Source organism: Charadrius vociferus, unplaced genomic scaffold (assembly GCF_000708025.1).
Source record: "Charadrius vociferus isolate BGI_N301 unplaced genomic scaffold, ASM70802v2 scaffold306, whole genome shotgun sequence".
NCBI lineage: Eukaryota > Metazoa > Chordata > Aves > Charadriiformes > Charadriidae > Charadrius > Charadrius vociferus.
The window spans coordinates 3,296,318-3,314,234 of record NW_009648963.1 but is presented as its reverse complement, the minus strand read 5'-3'; the positions used below and the strand labels follow the sequence as shown (position 1 = coordinate 3,314,234).

Below are 17,917 nucleotides of genomic sequence, written 5' to 3'. Positions count from 1 at the left end.
CAATTCCAAAAGTATCTCTCTTTAGCTGCTTAATTTTACATTGCATTGATGCTTTTAAATTGTCAAATTGTATTTATTAGGCCAGACGATATTTAATTAAGTCATCTTCTATTTGAGAATAAAAAAACCAACAACAAAACCTAATGAAGTAAGCTATAAGTTTATATAGCTATGTGCTAATTTGAGTTCTTAATAATTTCTCTTTATTAATGACTAAAGCCTTTTGGATGCTATTAAGCAGCAAACTAGTGGTGGACATTTCAGAATCCTCCATACAATACAAAATGGTGAAACAAAAAACTGTTCTAGTGACTTAAGATACACGGTTATGACATTTTCTGAAAAAGCACTACATTAGTCAGCCATTAATGAAGCATTTGTAATTTAACATAAAGTACTTGCCATATATAACACAAACCAAACTTTTTCCTGTCAATAATTTCTATTTCTTTCAATCTTGTGACCCATCTGATCAAGATGCAAAACAGATTAATAACCCAATTTTTAGGTTTATATTTTCCCCTTCATAATGCATAAAAAATGACTTATCTGGTCTTATGAGTAGCTTATTCAGTTATTATCTTCAAACAATACATGAGGTAGCGAGCTCTTTTATATATCAATGTTATTGTAGATCTGCATATTAAATGATATCTTTTCATAGAATGCAATCTTAACAATTTTTCTCATATAAAAATGTATCAGGAGATTAATAAAATATCCCAGATTGTATAAAATGGTGTATATAAAAAATAAGACTTTCTATTAAAACCAGTCTTTTTGAAGTATCATAAAACCATGTTCATTATTAAAATATGCAAACATATTAAGAGAGTGTTTGCTTTTTTCTTTTTCATGTCACTTAATTTCTTCATTCCTTCCTAAACAGTGACCATAGATTAAGCAGATTCACCGTTGCCCGTAATTTAACCCATTGTTACATGACATCCATGTTTACTTATATGATGGTTCAGTGCTGGGGACATAAATTCTGAGTGACCACAATTATACAATACATATATTTGTAACGGTTCTCAGTAACAGATAGTTCTTAGAGTGTTTTGGGACTTACAAAGCATTGCTAATTCAAACTCAAATTTCTCAAGATACTGTGCAACACTATAAAGCAGTATATTAAGAAATTTCAACTGATCTCCTAAATCCAGTTCTTCATTTTCTTCTCCCCTCATTCTTGAACCTGACATTATAAATCTGACATTGATTTTCATAAAAGGGAAAAAAGCGTGCCACTTACAGTTCAGTTACATCTTTTGGGATGCCTTTAGGCAAAGCTTTTAGGCCTTTGTTGCTGCAGCGAACTACTGTGTCTAGACAAGTACACTCTGCAGGACAGCGGGACAGTGGAGAGCAGCTATTGTCATCGTTGCCTGGTTAATAAAAACAAACATGCTAAGCTTGCTATACAAATGTCACTTCAGTATTCTGTCACTTCAGCAAACATGATATTTCTACATTATGATATCTCTTAAATAGGGAAAACATTAAGTCATCTCCGTAAAGCATCGCTCCAAGAATTTACATTTCAAGTGACATTTTATTTACTACAATGCTGTTTTACTAGATAAAAATGCTATTATACAGAAAAAAAAATCATTAAAGAAAAACTTAAAATGAAAGATATAAAAGCAAAATATATGCTGATCTTCAAAATGAACAAATTATTAAAAATAAACAGTCTCTTTAAAGAAAAGTTACAGCCTTGCAAACTGACAAAATAATAATGCAATAAATGGAAGCATGTGTGAGAGATGCAAGATAACAGCCAGTTTTTTTATTAAGCATTAATGAAGTCACAAACTAAGCAAAATGGCATGTTATTTGATCAAGTAATCTGAAAGAGTGCTTGATTCAAGCATCAGCATTTGAAAATATTCTCATCTGAACTCCAACATTTGATCAGTTTATTTAATTTTTATATTACCTCTTAATTGTGATTTACAGTACTGAACACAGGCAAGAGAAACTTTTGAAAGCATATATCCAATAACCACGTGCTTGCTGATCATCCAAAAATGGGTGGAAGACTTTTAAACCGATGTAGAAACTGAGCATGAATCTCAGATGAAGTTATTCAAAGCAAACCACTTTGGGATCTATGGGAATCATGCAGCTACACATGTGAAAGCTGAAATTACAAAAAGTTCAAATATTAATTTTCTTACCATCATCGCACGTAAAATCCTGAATTGCCACATCCTGGATGGGAATCTCTTTGAGGAAGTAGGGTTTTTGGCAGCGAGGGTTCCCCGTCACAATGCGTTTCTTCCTTAGCCAGTCTCCAAGCCACGCGAGATGGCAGTTGCAGTTGAAGGGATTGGCCAAGAGGTTTCTGGGAACCACGGGAAAGTTTATTTCAGCTGACGCCGTTTTTTTCGTCCTAAGTATTCTATTGTTATTTTCAAAAAGCTAAGCTTAAATATCGTTCTTCAAACAATACTATGTACAAACCATAGGTGAAAGCTGTAATTTAGGCTCTGTGGTGAATCTCGATATAACTCGTTTAGGAATAATTTAAAACTGTCAAAGACCTGACTTGTTGTCAAGCCGCTCTGTACTGATAATGCAATAATTTCATATAGAGATGAAGGCTGATTACATTACATTATTAGCTTTAACCTGACAACAGCTATTCCATTAATTTGTCATCTCAAGATTTCCATCTTTTATTTGCTCCAGAGAATAAGTTTCCTATCTGAAGTGACAGCTAAGTTGATTACATGCCAGTTATAAAAATGAATTTACTTCTAGAAGTCTCACTACTTTTGGCATCTCCTTACTTCAGCACAAACCTATCGACAACTCCATTATTTATAAACATGTCATCCTTAATATGCGCAAATTAGTCACTTGGTACAAAGTGTCACTTTTTATGTAAAAAAGGGATTAAGTACTTTTCTGAACGATGCTTCGCGCATTGTTTTCCCTTCCCTTAAATTACATGATATTTAAATAAAAAAAGGGATGCTTCTTTTTATAGAAAATGGGGCTGAAGCTTCATTATAAAACATGTATGAATTGAAATCCTCAGTAGGCCGAGGACATTTAAGATAATAATTGGACAGCACAGGGCAGAAAGACAGACAACACGGTGATTCAACCAGCGGCGACTGTGTGATGCCCACTCAAAATGTCGGTTTCTACCCTGGTTCAGATCAGTGGGCTTCTGCGAGGGGGGCAAGTAGAATGTTCTTCCTGCCCTCTCAGGCACTTCTGGAAACCAGTCTAATGCTGCATCAAAGGGCGCCATGAAAATATACTCTTCATGCCTCCAAGATGGTCCAGAAAATAAACTTTCTCCAAAATCCCTCTATGAACTATTTTTGCCCTTAAGTTTACCTCACGTTGTGAAATTATACAGTAAACCCTTAACAGAAATGTCCCCAAAATGTTAGAGGGTTTTTTTTTGGGTAAGGTAAAACACGAACATGACTTACAAGGTAGAGAGCGAATGCAGTGTGTCGAAGGAGCCGGGTGCCACGGTGGTGATCTGGTTGTCGTAGAGGGAGAGCAGGCGGACCGAACTCAGGCCCGTGAAGCTGTCATTTCCCACACAGCTCACACGGTTGCTCCTCAGCATCCTGAGAAAGGAAGGACCAGCATTTCTTAGCTTAGCCTGAGCAGGAGCTGGAGCTGGAGTGGTGGCCCAAGCAAGGGCCAAGAGGTACGACTCCAAAGGGAGGGCAGTGCAGTGACCCCTGTGCCGCCTGTCCGCCCCGGGAAGGGACGGAGTGCAGTGTGCGTGGAGGGGACTGGAAAACAGAAAGGGGGTGGGCAGGTTTCCTAAGAGGCAAAGGGTGTTTCCCCTAAGCATTTATGTATGGTTGGTTTTTTTTTTTCTTTCAATACCAGAATCGGTGACTGTAAGTTTGTTAACTGACAATAAATTAAATTGATTGGAATTCTCCAAATCAGCGATACACAGCAGTGCCCTCTTCATGTTTCCAAGCCTAATGACTCCAGAACTGCCTATGCACACGGAGCAGAAGGTTGTACCAGTGGACCTCCTCCTGACGCCCATTCGACCTGAGTTTTCTTAAGATAAATTCTAGAAACCACTTCTATTACATTCTCAAGCATTTCAATTAAATGAAATCAGTTTACCCTGACTCCTCCTCTGCATGACTTAGGATTTAGTAAAAACTTCAGACTACTAATCAAGAAACACCTATTCTAAAATCTCCCATATTTCTGTAAATCATACAAGCTTTGAAGTTTGCTGTTTTCCTACCTGTCCATCAATAGATGAATATTTTTTTCCCCACACTCTTGTCTAAGAATAGCTGCTTCTAACAATTTTAGCAGCTTTAAATGCAAAGTTGGAAATTATAGGCCTGATTTATTAAAAATACCTAATGTCTATGGACAGCTGAAGCCCCAAAGACCATTTAATCTTGGCTCTGCTTTGCTGATCAAAAAGACAGGCCCCCTGAAGAAGGCCAAGAAGCTGTGGGTTGTATAAACATCTTTTTTTTTGAGTGGAAAGAGCTAAACTGCCTTCATGGAAAGAATGAAATGAGTTCAAGCTATAGTGCTTTTACTCCTCCCTTCACTGTTGAAACGACATTAAAATTACTTAGGAGAGAATAATTTCCCACATTTCAATATCCACCAGAATCATTTTTTCCTCTAGCAAAATTCCCAGTAATGGTTGAACTGCACTGAATCAGACTCCATTACGTAAAATGTGTAATTCCCATGCAAAATTGTGTTACTTTAAAGCAGATGATTATTCTCATTTCCACTTCTGCAGCTGGATGTTTATCCATTCTCAACTGCTTCATCGTTGTAGAGGACTCATAATTTCTGTAGTCAAGTAACCACAACAAAGAATTTCAGCTACCTTATATCCATAATTAATAATTAATGAATTCATATTATGTATGATAACCTTTTTGTAAAATAAGAACAAAACCTAAGATATGCTTGAATAATCCATATCTAATCCTCCAAAATCAAAGGGTTTAGACAGAGTATTACTGTAAAAAATACCTGGCAGAAAAAGAATAAAAACACCCTAATAATTGCACTTACAGTGTTTTGAGACTTTCTAGTCCTTTAAACATTTTGTGTCGAACACTTTCCAAGCGGTTGCTAGTGAGCAATAATTCATTCACACCAGAGGCTCCGTCAAACGCTCCTTCTTCGATATCGGTAATCTTGTTATTGCTCAGGTTTCTATTAGACATTAACAGAGGCAGAGAAAAACATGTTTTCTTTTTTAAATGCCCTAAATTAACTGTTAAATGCTGCAGACTGCATAGATTTCAAGATACTGAGTTATTGTGTAAAAGCAACAAATGTATTGTTCAACTTCAAACTTATTAGTTTGAAGGCAAAACAAAAAGATTAGGCAAAATTCAATGCCCCGCTAACTCAATAAGTAAATATTTTTAAAGCAATCATTGGAAGATGTTTTTAAATAATGGTAGCTACCCAGTCCATGCTGCTGCCACACAAGAACATCTTTTCATAATTTTGAATCTTGTTAGTGACTGTGTATTTTTTTCATGTGTCCGGTTCTTGTAGCATTATTAGACGAACTAATAACAAAATGGTACTGTATGAGCACCAGCACAACGAACCACTCTGATTTCTTATTTCATCTCGGTAGACACAAATATAAGAAAACAGTATAAACAGCAACATGTGTAAATGAAATGTGTGAATGTAAACAGTAAATGAAATGTTAATCATTTATGACACTAGTTAAAAAGGAGGGTTTATAAGCAATACAGTTCATTTATCTGCAATTCACGTGCAAAGCAGATTAAAATGTGGGAAAATAACCTAAAATACTGCCAAAATATTTAGGATTTATAGTTCTTAGTTGAAATATGAAAATCACATCCCAAATGGGTAGTATCTGTACTATATATATAAAAGCATACATACTCAACAACACACATTTTCTTAAAGTTTTTTCATGTTATTCTTGCCTCGTTTTGTTTGTTTCATATAGCTATTTATACATATTACAGAAGTACTTTATCTACACGCTAGACAGTGTTATAATACACTAGTGTTTTTTAAAAAGCTCTTAGAAATGCTCTGAGACAATGTAAAATGAAGTGAAGCTAAAAACTTTTTATTTGATGGAATTAACAGTGTTGGGAAGAAAATCAAAGAATATTTGATGCAACTTCTAGAACAGCGTTTTAGTTGTTCAAATCAAGATACTATTTGTCAGAACAAAAATTCATACGCTTGCCAGAATGATCTAGTGCCATTACCTAAGAAACAGAAAACAAGGAGTTGTGGCTTAATGTTGAGTGCTGAGTATTCATCTCTAGCCTAGCTGTAATTTAACATACACCTTGCCCGTGATGAAGGATACAATCATTGCTTTCATTTAGTTTCACAGCTGAGCTGTTCAGTCTCCTGTAAGGTGCTGCACAAGACTGGAAGCAAGAAACTCATTATTTCTCATCTCGGCTGGCTTATCTGTGTCAAGCCCTTAGTTTCTTAAAATCTTATTTGTTCCTGTGTAAGATGGATATTACTTCACCCACTTCACAGGGATATTTTAGTGATTAATGTTGCATAGCTAATCAATGATGCAGTGCATACACCTGCTTTATTACTGATGAACCATCAAATCAATTAAACATTTAGGCCTCAATTTTTCAATGTCACCTGTGCAGAAAGACCTTTGCACTTATTTGAACTTCCAGAAGAAATATGAGCTCCACAAAAATACAGAATTCACTCGTATTAGTGTCTCTGTAACATCACTGCCTCACTGCTTTCCAGTCATGCTTAACTAGTCACTGTATTATTCTCTAAATTGAAGAATGTTGTAACAACTGATATCTATATTAGGAAGTTATGGAGAAGTATTATTCAAAATGTTAACTTTTCATTAACATTTTCTCAATTATCCAGATTTCTAAGCTCTTGGGAGTTCCAGCAGACAGCTACATTGAGACTGATTAATATTCTTCCATTTCTTTCTTTCATCCTGAACAGCTCCTCAACTAAAAAGCAGCAAACTAGCTTTAGATGACGTTTACTACACTACCTTTATAGCCTGTAAATATACTGACAGTGTATTTCCTTTTGCCCCTTTTTCTTAAATATGAAGAACCGATATATAGGTGTGCATGTGTGTGTGCAGATATGTGTGTGCTGCATCAAGTATTTTATTTATTTTAAAGACACTCTGTAGCTGTAAAAAGTTCTAATCTGAGATCACTCAGGAATGAAGAAAACTGGGTATCTACTGTACAGCACCAGAACACTTCTGTGCCAGACATTCCTACATTCTTTTTTTAAGTATCTTAGCCCATTCCAAAGTGGCAAGGTGTACTCAAGTGGATAGCTCAAAAGCAAAGTTGTTTTTTAGCTTTTTTTTTTTTTTTTTAAATCTTTGGCCTAATAACTAAAAAAACCCAGTAATAAGTATTTAACTAATTGTGATCATGACAGCTGCCAGCAAGGATCTGGATAAGACTAACAACAGTTTAAGTAATACTATTGCTCCTCTTGAGATTTTGGTCACGAGTAATGTAGACTGAACTTTTACAAATGATAATAACTTGGTGACTACATTCAAAAAGCAGTGCATCATTTTCATTCATCTATTTGTACTTGCATTTTTCTTCACTTACCATTTATGTTTGGATTTAATCCTGAAAAGATTGAGCACAGAGTCACCAAGTCTAACTAAATGATCTACCCTCAAATATGTCTTTTACATAAGCATAAGAAAAGCTTTTAATAGATTTATTTTTAATAACATCTGCAACTGGTAAGATTATAAACTCCTCTTAGAACATGAACTGTGAACATGGACTTAACATGGATGAGCTATCAAACCATTTTTTTCCTCAGTCATTTAATTTTGATATTCCCCTTGTCTAATGACAGTTTAATGAAGCACAGAATCAAAGGTATGTCTCGAATGTGCTGAAAAAGGCAAAATTGCCCAGTTAGGGACTAGTACAGGATGTTACAAAAGATTACTGGAACCTTTTTTGAGCAGCTTATACTGTGAGGTCCCTGCTGTGGCTGCATAACGCACCAGCTGCCTGGACACTGCAGCGAAGGTGCCGGAGCTATACGCCATGTGAAGCTGTTACTGGCAGTGCCTGGTCCCATAGAGAAGAGCTGCCAACTCTGATCTACCTCACGGATCAATTTAAACCCATTCTTGATTTTTGATTAGAATCTTTTTACTGAATCTTTTATATATAAGAACTAAGATCGGTGGAGAAACGCAGCAAGGAGCTAACGCGCAATCTATCTGAATAGACAAGGTCACTGAAGTTGCACTTACATTTTACGCAGCTGAGGAAGCTTCTTAAAGATTCCAGTAGCTTCCAGGACTGAAAATTCATTGTTATTTAGTCGTCTGCAAGAAATGACATCAATTTCAGAAAAAAATATTCGGGCATTGGTACAGAATGTTCCACACTAAGTAAGCTTTTCAGACCAGTTTAACTGAATAGCTGGTATTCAACTGGTACCTGAAGAACAACTCAATTTATACTGACATTTCTAATTCTGGTAATTCCTGTGAATGAACATTATCATCAGTTAAACTTCGGCATGCATAAGACATACAGAATCAAAACCAGATCACAAAATATCATACAACTGAAACTGCTGAGAAATATAAGATGATGTTTTTAATTTTTCTTTAAAGGGAAGAAAAACAAAAATGTAACTAAGGAAGGATTCCATGGCAACTTATAAATAAAAAGCTTTAAGAAGTACATATAAACCACTGAAGATTAGTTTACTGTTCTTTAAAGGATATCAGGTGGGGTCTGCCAGACATCTGGAGGTGCTCACAGAACACTATTTACAAGAATGAAATAATTACTTTATGCTCAATGCTTCTTTTGAATAGGGACTGAAACACACTGCATAGGTCTTCCCAAGAATTTAAAAACACTTCCCTGACTATGGTTTATCTTCAGAGTGCTACACCTAACACACATATAATGCATAAGGAAGCATTAAATGCTGCTTTGTAACACTACAAAAAGGTATACAATGAGCAACAAATACTGGCTGATACTGATCTTTCCTGTCCAGGTATCAAGGCCATTCCAGCACACCATACCTTTAGGAGCTGATAGTTTAGAGGATCATCTATGTTTCAAAAAATATCTGCACCAACCCAGTATTCCCTATTTCCTCTCTTGAAAAGAAAACGGAAATTACAAGTCTTAGATTCTTTATATGTTTTAATGGAGTCATCTTATTAAAGAAGGGAGTCTGTCCAGCTTTTATTTAAAGATCTTAAATAGGAAGGAAAAAAGATGACTGACAAGATCACCATGAAATGAAATTCAGCATCATTCTAAACCCAGAATGCTTTTCAGAACTGCCTTATTGCAAGACAAGATTAAAAACCCTTAGAAAATAAAAGAAAGCTGCTCGTTCATCCTTTCTTCCTGCTCATTCTCAATGATAGCCAGAAGGGAAATTAAGGTTGTAAATCTGAAGGTATGGCTGTACAATAGTTTCAGCATGGAACCAAACTGAGAGAAGACAGGAAGAGTTTTTTGGATATACACGGAACATTTGTGCACCACACTGAAGTACAAGAAACATGTATTTCTAAAGATGTTACCACCTCTGAAAATCAGCTGGATGACTTAATGTGATTTTTAGTGGGACCATATCAAATTAATTTTTGCACAGTGTCAATTAAAGTTACATCATAATTGTAAACAGCCTTTTTTCCCCCGTCCATCAACAACAGAAGCACAAAGCATTCTATAAATGCTGACATTTTCAAATACTTTTCAAGTGCTCTATCATCTAGTAGAATGACTCGTTTGTGAAAACATTTGAGTCTAATAATTCTTACTTGTTGTTCTCTACTGAAAACATTTCTAACCCCACTGAAACAATTTGTTCCTCTCCTCTTCGCAACAATCTTTTACATATTAAAAATAATTTACTTGTCTCTCCCTCAAGTTTCCATCACACAAATGCATTGTATCTTTTCAGTTTTTCCTCTGAAGTCTTCATTTCTAGATGATTCTTGTTCTCCTTGAAATTTTTTTCAAGTGATCCATATCCATCTGAAAAGTGAAGTCCTTGATACAGTATTCCAGCTGATATTTTACTATTTTTATGTAAGTAAAACAATTATTTCATATAACTTTCATACTACACTCCTGTACATACATCCCAAAATGAATTTGTCGCAATGCCCAGTGGCACACCTTCATCTTTAATACGTATGATTACACAACCATAGCCTTTTCTCTTGAACTACTTGCCGCTTATTCCTCAATATTGTATTTGTGGTGCTAATTTGTCCTACCTAACGTCACATGTAGAATCTGAAGTTTCATTTTATTTAAACTAGTCTTAGTCTACTATCAATATCACAGAAGAATTTTAAGAATTTTCCATGTGTTTTGAAGATTTTCAGTGTTTGACAAGTTTCTCCATACTCTTCTCTATGATGGAAAAGAAGCATGGGTTGAATCACTGTATCACAATTCGGTTAAAACTGTAGGGCAAATCGTTTCTTCTGTCTAACTTGGTGTATACGGTGATATCACAATTCATGCATCCTCACTGAGGGTAGATCCACAAATAAAGGGACATCAAGAGTTACACATTATGGGTCTGTGGTGAAAGGAATGACCACATGGATCACACGGCATTACTATGGCTGGAGATTGTTGGCTTTAGTTCTGGAGTTGTTAAATATTTGTGCAAGCAGTTTTCATTCTATTATCATGGTAAGTGATACCACACGCAGAGGAATCAAAATTATTACAGATGACTGGAAAATTAACAGATGTGGTGATACCTTCCTTCTGGATCTTAATATCATTATTTTCTGAGCCCAGTGCTCTTCACTGGTAAAGACAATAATGGTAGTTTTTATCTGTAAATCACTGGATTATGAAAAGGACCTTAAAAATACTTGTATCCAGTTTATTCAAAGAAAAGTACCGGAATGTCATTCTCAAAACAAAAAAGTAAACAAAGAAGCATTTGATGATGATGTCGAAATATTCTGTTTCTCTGTTTTATGTGATGTTTTTTCCTGTTTTATTAACACAATGGGTAAGATATTTGCATGTTTTGGTAGAACAGCTGAACCTTCCTGGAAGGCTATGTAATGCTGTGATATTCACACTTCCGAAAATTATCTTGTTAGGGTCTGGTATTTTATCAGGTATTGTACAATCATTATGAAAATTGAACAAAAAAGATGCAATTTTTTTTTATTTATTTAATGTTTCCCCTGGAGACTCTGATTTGAGTGATTTATCAAATGCTTCCTGAGTTTTCCTATATATTAGAATGATGCCTGAAAAATATTTTATTTCTGGGATGCATTTACAGGCTTGTACTTTATCTCAAATACTTCGATGGCAGATTAGACAGATCTTTCACTGGTTTTCTGGAAGATTATGAGCAAGTGACAAAATAGAAACAGTTAGAATGGCATTTAAAACGGCAATTAAAATTTTTTTCACCTTTTACAATTAAGTGTCTATCTTGACCTGTATTATTATTTTCAGATTATTTTTTTTTAAAAACAACTACTTTGAAGAAGTATTTTTTTTTGATGTGGTACTATTACTGTTGCAATCTACACAATCAATACTCTAGCCAGGTCACATGGCCAAATAAAGCACAGAGGAGAAACTGATTAGAAAAAACACCTTCAAACTCCTTGTCAGAATAGTTTCTTCCTGTTCACTGCCATTTGTTGAGCTGAAACACCAAAGTTGCCAGTTGATGTGAGTACCTAAAGAAGTTCTTTTCAAGAGGACATTTTAAAAGCAGATTTACAAGAAGCATTACATACTTTCTTGAACTCAAGATTAGCGCAGTATTTTTCACTAGACCTATTAGCCCTAGAATGACAGACACAAAAGTAGCTCACTATCTTTAATCCATTAAATTGCACGTTGCGTACTATGTATTATGACAGTGCCAATGAAGCTGCATTATATCCTCCTATCAGACTATGAAAATACTTATTTTGTTCCCTATATCCCTCTGAGATATTGCCATGCCCCAGGGGACTGGTGATACAAGTTCGCTCGGAGGTTATAGGATTCCTGTTATTTTCAAAACTTTCTAAGTGCTAAGGGATGAAAAGAAGCCATGTTCTTTTCCTGCCCTCCCTTCTTCTCCAGTGTCCTTGGACTTACAAGTATCACTACAGATCTCCAGACAAACTATGTGAGAAACATAAGTATTTGCCAGAGAAATCTAAAGCAATCTAGACATTTCTTCCCTTTTCCTCTTCGTTGCCAAGCTGAGTCTCAGCTGCAAAGAACATCCTGCAGAGAATAATCTAGCCTTCCGCATCACTGTTAGAGAGGCATCAATGTCATTTGACTCAAGTTCCTTTACCTAAATTTTGTGGGTAAAAGAAAAAACAACAGCTAACTAGCTGGTCTTCTCACATGTGCCAGTAAATGTTGTGAACTGGAAGTCATGGAGTGGGCCTAGACCTAGACTGGGAAGTCCTCAGAGGAGCAATAAAGGCAGCACATCAAAGACCAGGAACAGCAGAAGGAAACAAGAGAAAGAGCTGTAACTCTTGCATCAGTGAGACAAATAGCAGAAGAATGTATTTAGCTACAGCACTTGGATTTTTAAAGGAAGTAAAAAAAAAATGGCAGAAATAATTTCTCTATCCCCTTTATCCCCGTTTTTATTACATCAGAAGACTTGAAGAACAATCTGTGCAGCTTATCAAGAAGGAGGCTGAATTGTAACTTTGTTACAGTTTAAAACCATCTTACTTGGATAAAGTGCTGGATAGAAAAGGGCTCTTTAACAGCAAAAAGTATAAAAGAAGCAGTGATGGAAACTGAAGAGAGGCAGGATCCATCTGGAAGTAAAAGTTCCCATTTTAAAAGATTTTAACAGAATTGAAGGGAGATGATTAACTTCTGTAACAGTCTCAGGGAAATGGAGGATTTTATATCCTCTGATACCTTCAAACAAGACTGGATATTTTCTGAAAGTGATTATGTTTTAGTCAAACACAATTTTTTTGTTGAATGAATTGTGAGAGTTTAGGATACACAGCAGATGAGGCTTGATGATTTAATTGTTTCTTCTGAATGTAATATGTATGAATCGTAATTATAGAAAGAAAACACTTAACAGTTTATCTTCCACATGTAAATAAATAAATATGAAAATCAACAATTAAAATACTAAATTAAGATTATTATTTCTTCAGAGAAGAAAGAATTAAACATGAATCCTGCCTAAGAATCAAGACAATGTATGCTTGTCACTTCAACAACTCCATTTCTCATCTCTTGGTTTAGTAACTATGATTTTTACAACCATTAATTTATGATCTCCTCCTACACTTTAACCTGCTACCCATTCTATCAGTTTTTATTCTTCAATTCAAGCAATTTTATCTCAAAATGTTATAGCATAACATTATATATATTTGATGAGTATTTTCTGTCTTCTTGTGGACCATCCTCCACACTAAAATCTTCTTTTTTTTCCCCTCATTGTTGGTTCCTCACCCTCTATATTGTATCCCTAGCAAATCCTATATGAAAAAAAATAAATGTATTTCTCCACTGAAATCCATCTCCCTTTACCCAAGACTGTGCATCAATTTTTTTCACTGGTTCAACTTTATGAACAGTAAATCAACAACGTGAACATGGCCAAAAGCTGAGCTTTGCTTTTCCCACATACGCCACTTTTTCAATTGAATTTGCCATCATTCTGGGCCCAACTAGAATTGCCACTCAGATTTGTAATTAGAACATCACTAAGTTCAACTCCTTCTCCCAGCTCAGAGAAAGGCAAAAATCTCCATCTCTAGTTAGACAATATTTCAGTTTCAGATTCCTTTTCCTGTCCAGATGGTCCAAATCCTTAACCTTGGTCTCATTATTTCAGACCTTCGCTGCTGGACAGTTGCTTTGATGGCAGTAGCAGACTGATTATCTTTTAAGAGGTGTGCCATATCGTTGCTCATCTCGCCCCTGTGAGTCACAATTTGATCACAATACTCCTCTCTCCACATCTCTGTCCCTGCTTTACTACCTCAAATCAAAGTCCCTTTTTTTTGCCCCTCAACATCCTGCCTTGTTCTTCACACCAAACCTTCCAGCAAAACCAGCTATTTCCCCCTGCCTTTACTCTGCCACTTTCATCTCTTGCCTTTCTGCTGATCCTTCAAGCATCTCTGCATTCCCTTTGCGCATGGGAAAACCTGGTAAAGCTGTCTTAATTTTATCTTTCAGTTCCTCCTTGAAGACCACGTCAGTTGTAATGCCTACAAATCATTCCCATATGGCACTTATTAAGCAAGTAACAATCTGTGACTTCTCTTCTGCTCATCTCTGTTCATTATATTATTATCTCGTCTTCCTAACCTAACTCTGTCTTGTTTGTCTGCTTTATCTTCCTCTGGTCTCTTGCCTGAAACACATAATGTGTGCTTTGCATAAGAAGAATCAGCTCAATTTTATTAAACACCTAGGTAGCACTTTTTAAGACAGACCCCTGGTTACTGGATGTCCTACTTGCTCTTGCAGTTAAAATAAAAAGCAAAATAAACCCCACTACCTTTCAAAAAAATCCAAGTGGGTGGCTCATGTACTGGAGAACTAGAAACATAGAATAGTTACCTTATTTATTTATCATAACTCTTTAAGGCCACATGGTACCCAAATGATGCATAAATAATTTTTATTAATATCTAGCCCTTTGAAGTGCACCACAGAGGTTACATTTAATTTTTGTTGTTCAAAAAACTAAAGCTGTGGCTTTATATTTGAAAATTTTAGTTTTTCCATAAGCAAATAATGCTTTATTACGGGTTCAACTTACAACTCTGCTGTGTACTGGGGGATGTGATCAGGAATTTTGTTGAGTTTCTGATTGGAGCAGTCCACTGTGGTCCCTTCACAGCGACATTTCTCAGGGCAAGCCAAATCTGCAAAGCAGTCTCCACTTAATTTGGATCTGTAATCTTCAGTGCCTGTGGAAGAGTCAAGTCAAAATACAGATACTGAGTCAATAAAGTATAAGATTTGTTTCTTGTGAGAAGGTTGAAAAGATGTCTGCAATGCAGATAACGGGTGGGCAACTTGGGAAACGTATGATAAACTCTGTGATATTGAACAGACACAAGGGCTTCAAGAGAGGGTTAAATATAGGGGCATAAGATATGCTGGAAAAAGAAACTGTGACCAACTTCACATAACAGGATAACGTTAACTGGAGCTTTTCACAGCTGTACTTTCTGCTGATTATGTTGTCAGCCAATCTAGCCTTGTTTATAGCTAATCACACAAATGCCACTGATTCTTTTAGAATTTATTTTCTTTCTCTGTATCAAGAATAAATAGATCCTGAATGCCACCTTTTCTCTTTCTCTTGTTACAAATTTGTATTGTTGACCGGACTTCATTAACCTCTGTGGTTTTTTGTTTTTGTTTTGTTTTTTTTTATAGTCCCGATACTCCACATCATCTGAAACACATAAGATTGAAAGCCCTGTTTTCAGCTTTAATTTAAAAAATGTGTGATCCTGACTTAAGCCTCAGCAGCTTGCCATGCTGTAGAAAGCTGCGTGACGTTCCATGGTGCTTGACAGAACCATGTTTTACTCATACCTCACAACCACATGGTTAGATCAAGCACAACAGAAAATCTCGCTACATTATCAAAACTGCATCCATTAGGCCAAGGATAAGAGCAAGGGAAAAGAGGAAGGAGTAGGTATAAGTTACAGAAGCATTTGAAGTTTAATACTTGCTTACATGACATGGCATTCTTATTACTGAATGTCCAGTGCCAGAGTAACAGTATTACTGTCACAGATTAAATAAGAAGTACAAAAAAAATGAACCACATTGAAAGTTTCCTCCACCATTTCCCAGAGTCAGTCAAAGAAAACTTCCTAAACATATCGGGAGAAAACATCCAGTAAGGAACTGAGGGTGGGTGACAAAGAAAACAAAGAGAAGCTGAAAGGACCTGCGGGTTCTTCTTGGACAAAGGTGAAAAGACTGAGACTAGCAGAAGGTGCATCAGGGCTGGGAGGTACATTGTGATTTAGCTCAGACACTGAACTTTACTTACAGCCAAAATGGTGAACTCCTGCAAAAGTAAAGATAGCCAAGAAGGAAAGAAAGACAGAGTAATCCCAATTAAGACAAACATGAACTAAGCTCTCACGTTCTCTACTCAACTTTAGTTTGATTAGAAGATGTTGCTAAGGAGTACCGTCTTCAGCAGAAAGAAAGAATAATTAATTTTAAGTGGCATTTAAAAAATGAAGAAAAGATTGGGGTTAATTACAGATTTCATATAGGATGATAATGCCTCCTATGCATTATTCTTCACTTTTTTGAATATATTCTTTAAAAGCTGCTCCCTTGAACACATATACAGGCTATGCCACTTAAAACCTTAATAAACAAAAGACATAGGAGAAACAGATTCCTCAGGAAAGGAAAAAAAAAACCCTCAACAATTACCATATATTATGTTATCTTAACACATATGATATAACTACATGGAATATTTCTACAAGCTAGCTGAAAAATTATATTTTTTCAAATTAATGATTTAATACTTGTATAACCTTTAGTCTTCCAAATTACTATAAAAAAAATCTACTAAGACTTCCTAGTGTCTGCAGATCAAGATCTCCCAATAATATATTTAAAACAAATATAAAAGATATTTAAGTTTTTAAAGAAATGCTAACATATTTACAGTACTTAGGTAAGTGTAAAGAAGTCTTTTTAGCACTTTTTATTACCCCAAAACAAGGCTACAAATACATTTTTTTCCTCCTGCGTCCAGAGTAAATCACTGTTAGAAGTTTAAAGTAAACAACTAAAATATTCAGGGACAAGGTCTTCAACAGCTAAAAGAATTTTATGCAGCATCTCCCTGACAACCTAATAGAAAGAGAAAGCACAGAAGCTGTATTTCAAGAAGCAAGTCTGTAGCACTTTTTGATTAATTTAATTCCTTTCGTTCTTTTTTTTTTGGTTTTTTTTTCAGGAATAGCATTTTTTAAAGGGCACGTAAACAAACCTAAACTACATGTGTGGCCATATTATAAACAGGCTGTGAAGACATTTGCTGGCAAGAAAATACTTCTAACTCAGAGGCAAAAGTTGTGCTGGCAAGGTTGAGTAGAAGTCACTCTGTGGCAGGAATACAGCTGTTCTACTCATTAAGGAATTGAGTGGTACTACAGGTTTGAGAAATTGAATCCCCCTCTGGTTTATGCTGCTTTAAAACACATTTTCGCGGCTGCCAATGCTGACAAATTGCTGCCTTATTTTGTGTTTCATTTTGTCTTTTCTTCATATTCAAACCAACGTATTAGTATGAGGGCATGAAGAACTTCACGTGATTGCTGCAAATTTAAGTGATACATCACACAGCATTAGGAGAGGAGCTGTTAAACATACCAGCTTAAAAGACAAAGACTAAGACCAATCAATAAATCAGTACTTCAAACACTGCAGAATGACAATGTACCTGTAGTACTTGAAAGAGCAAGTGCAGTGGTGTCATAATCAATTATTGTAGATATTTTTCTAGATATTAAACTATGGTAGAAAACCCTGCTTGCAAATCACATACTGTAATTCATCAATAGATTCATTATTCCCTTGTTTATTTTGCCAATCAATCATTTATAATCTGTTAGGAACATAATGCAAGTATATAATTCTTATTTTCTATTAAAAAATCAGTGCACACACCTGACAAGCAAGGTAAAATAAAGAAAGAAACATATTTCAAAGAGCTAGGGCCAACATCAGTCACTCTTTTGTGAAAATATCATAGACTTATTGTAGCTTAAAGCAGTGTGTAAATTGCCGTTTCACCCCAACTCTAAAGGTGTATTTTCTTTAAGGGAAAGCATTTCCGATTCATTGTATCT

General features: G+C 35.6%; 1 protein-coding gene across 1 annotated transcript in view; it reads right to left on the bottom strand.

Moving 5' to 3' along the window:
* Positions 1–17,917, bottom strand: part of SLIT2 (slit homolog 2 (Drosophila)) — a 293,963-nt gene that overhangs the window by 53,474 nt on the left and 222,572 nt on the right. Inside the window, exons 16-21 of the mRNA XM_009887665.1 lie at positions 14,833–14,983; positions 8,297–8,371; positions 5,053–5,196; positions 3,456–3,599; positions 2,184–2,350; positions 1,256–1,388 (exon numbers count right to left, since the gene is read on the bottom strand). Of these exons, the coding sequence (XP_009885967.1) occupies positions 1,256–1,388; positions 2,184–2,350; positions 3,456–3,599; positions 5,053–5,196; positions 8,297–8,371; positions 14,833–14,983 (814 nt within the window). The remainder of the gene's footprint in view (positions 1–1,255; positions 1,389–2,183; positions 2,351–3,455; positions 3,600–5,052; positions 5,197–8,296; positions 8,372–14,832; positions 14,984–17,917) is intronic.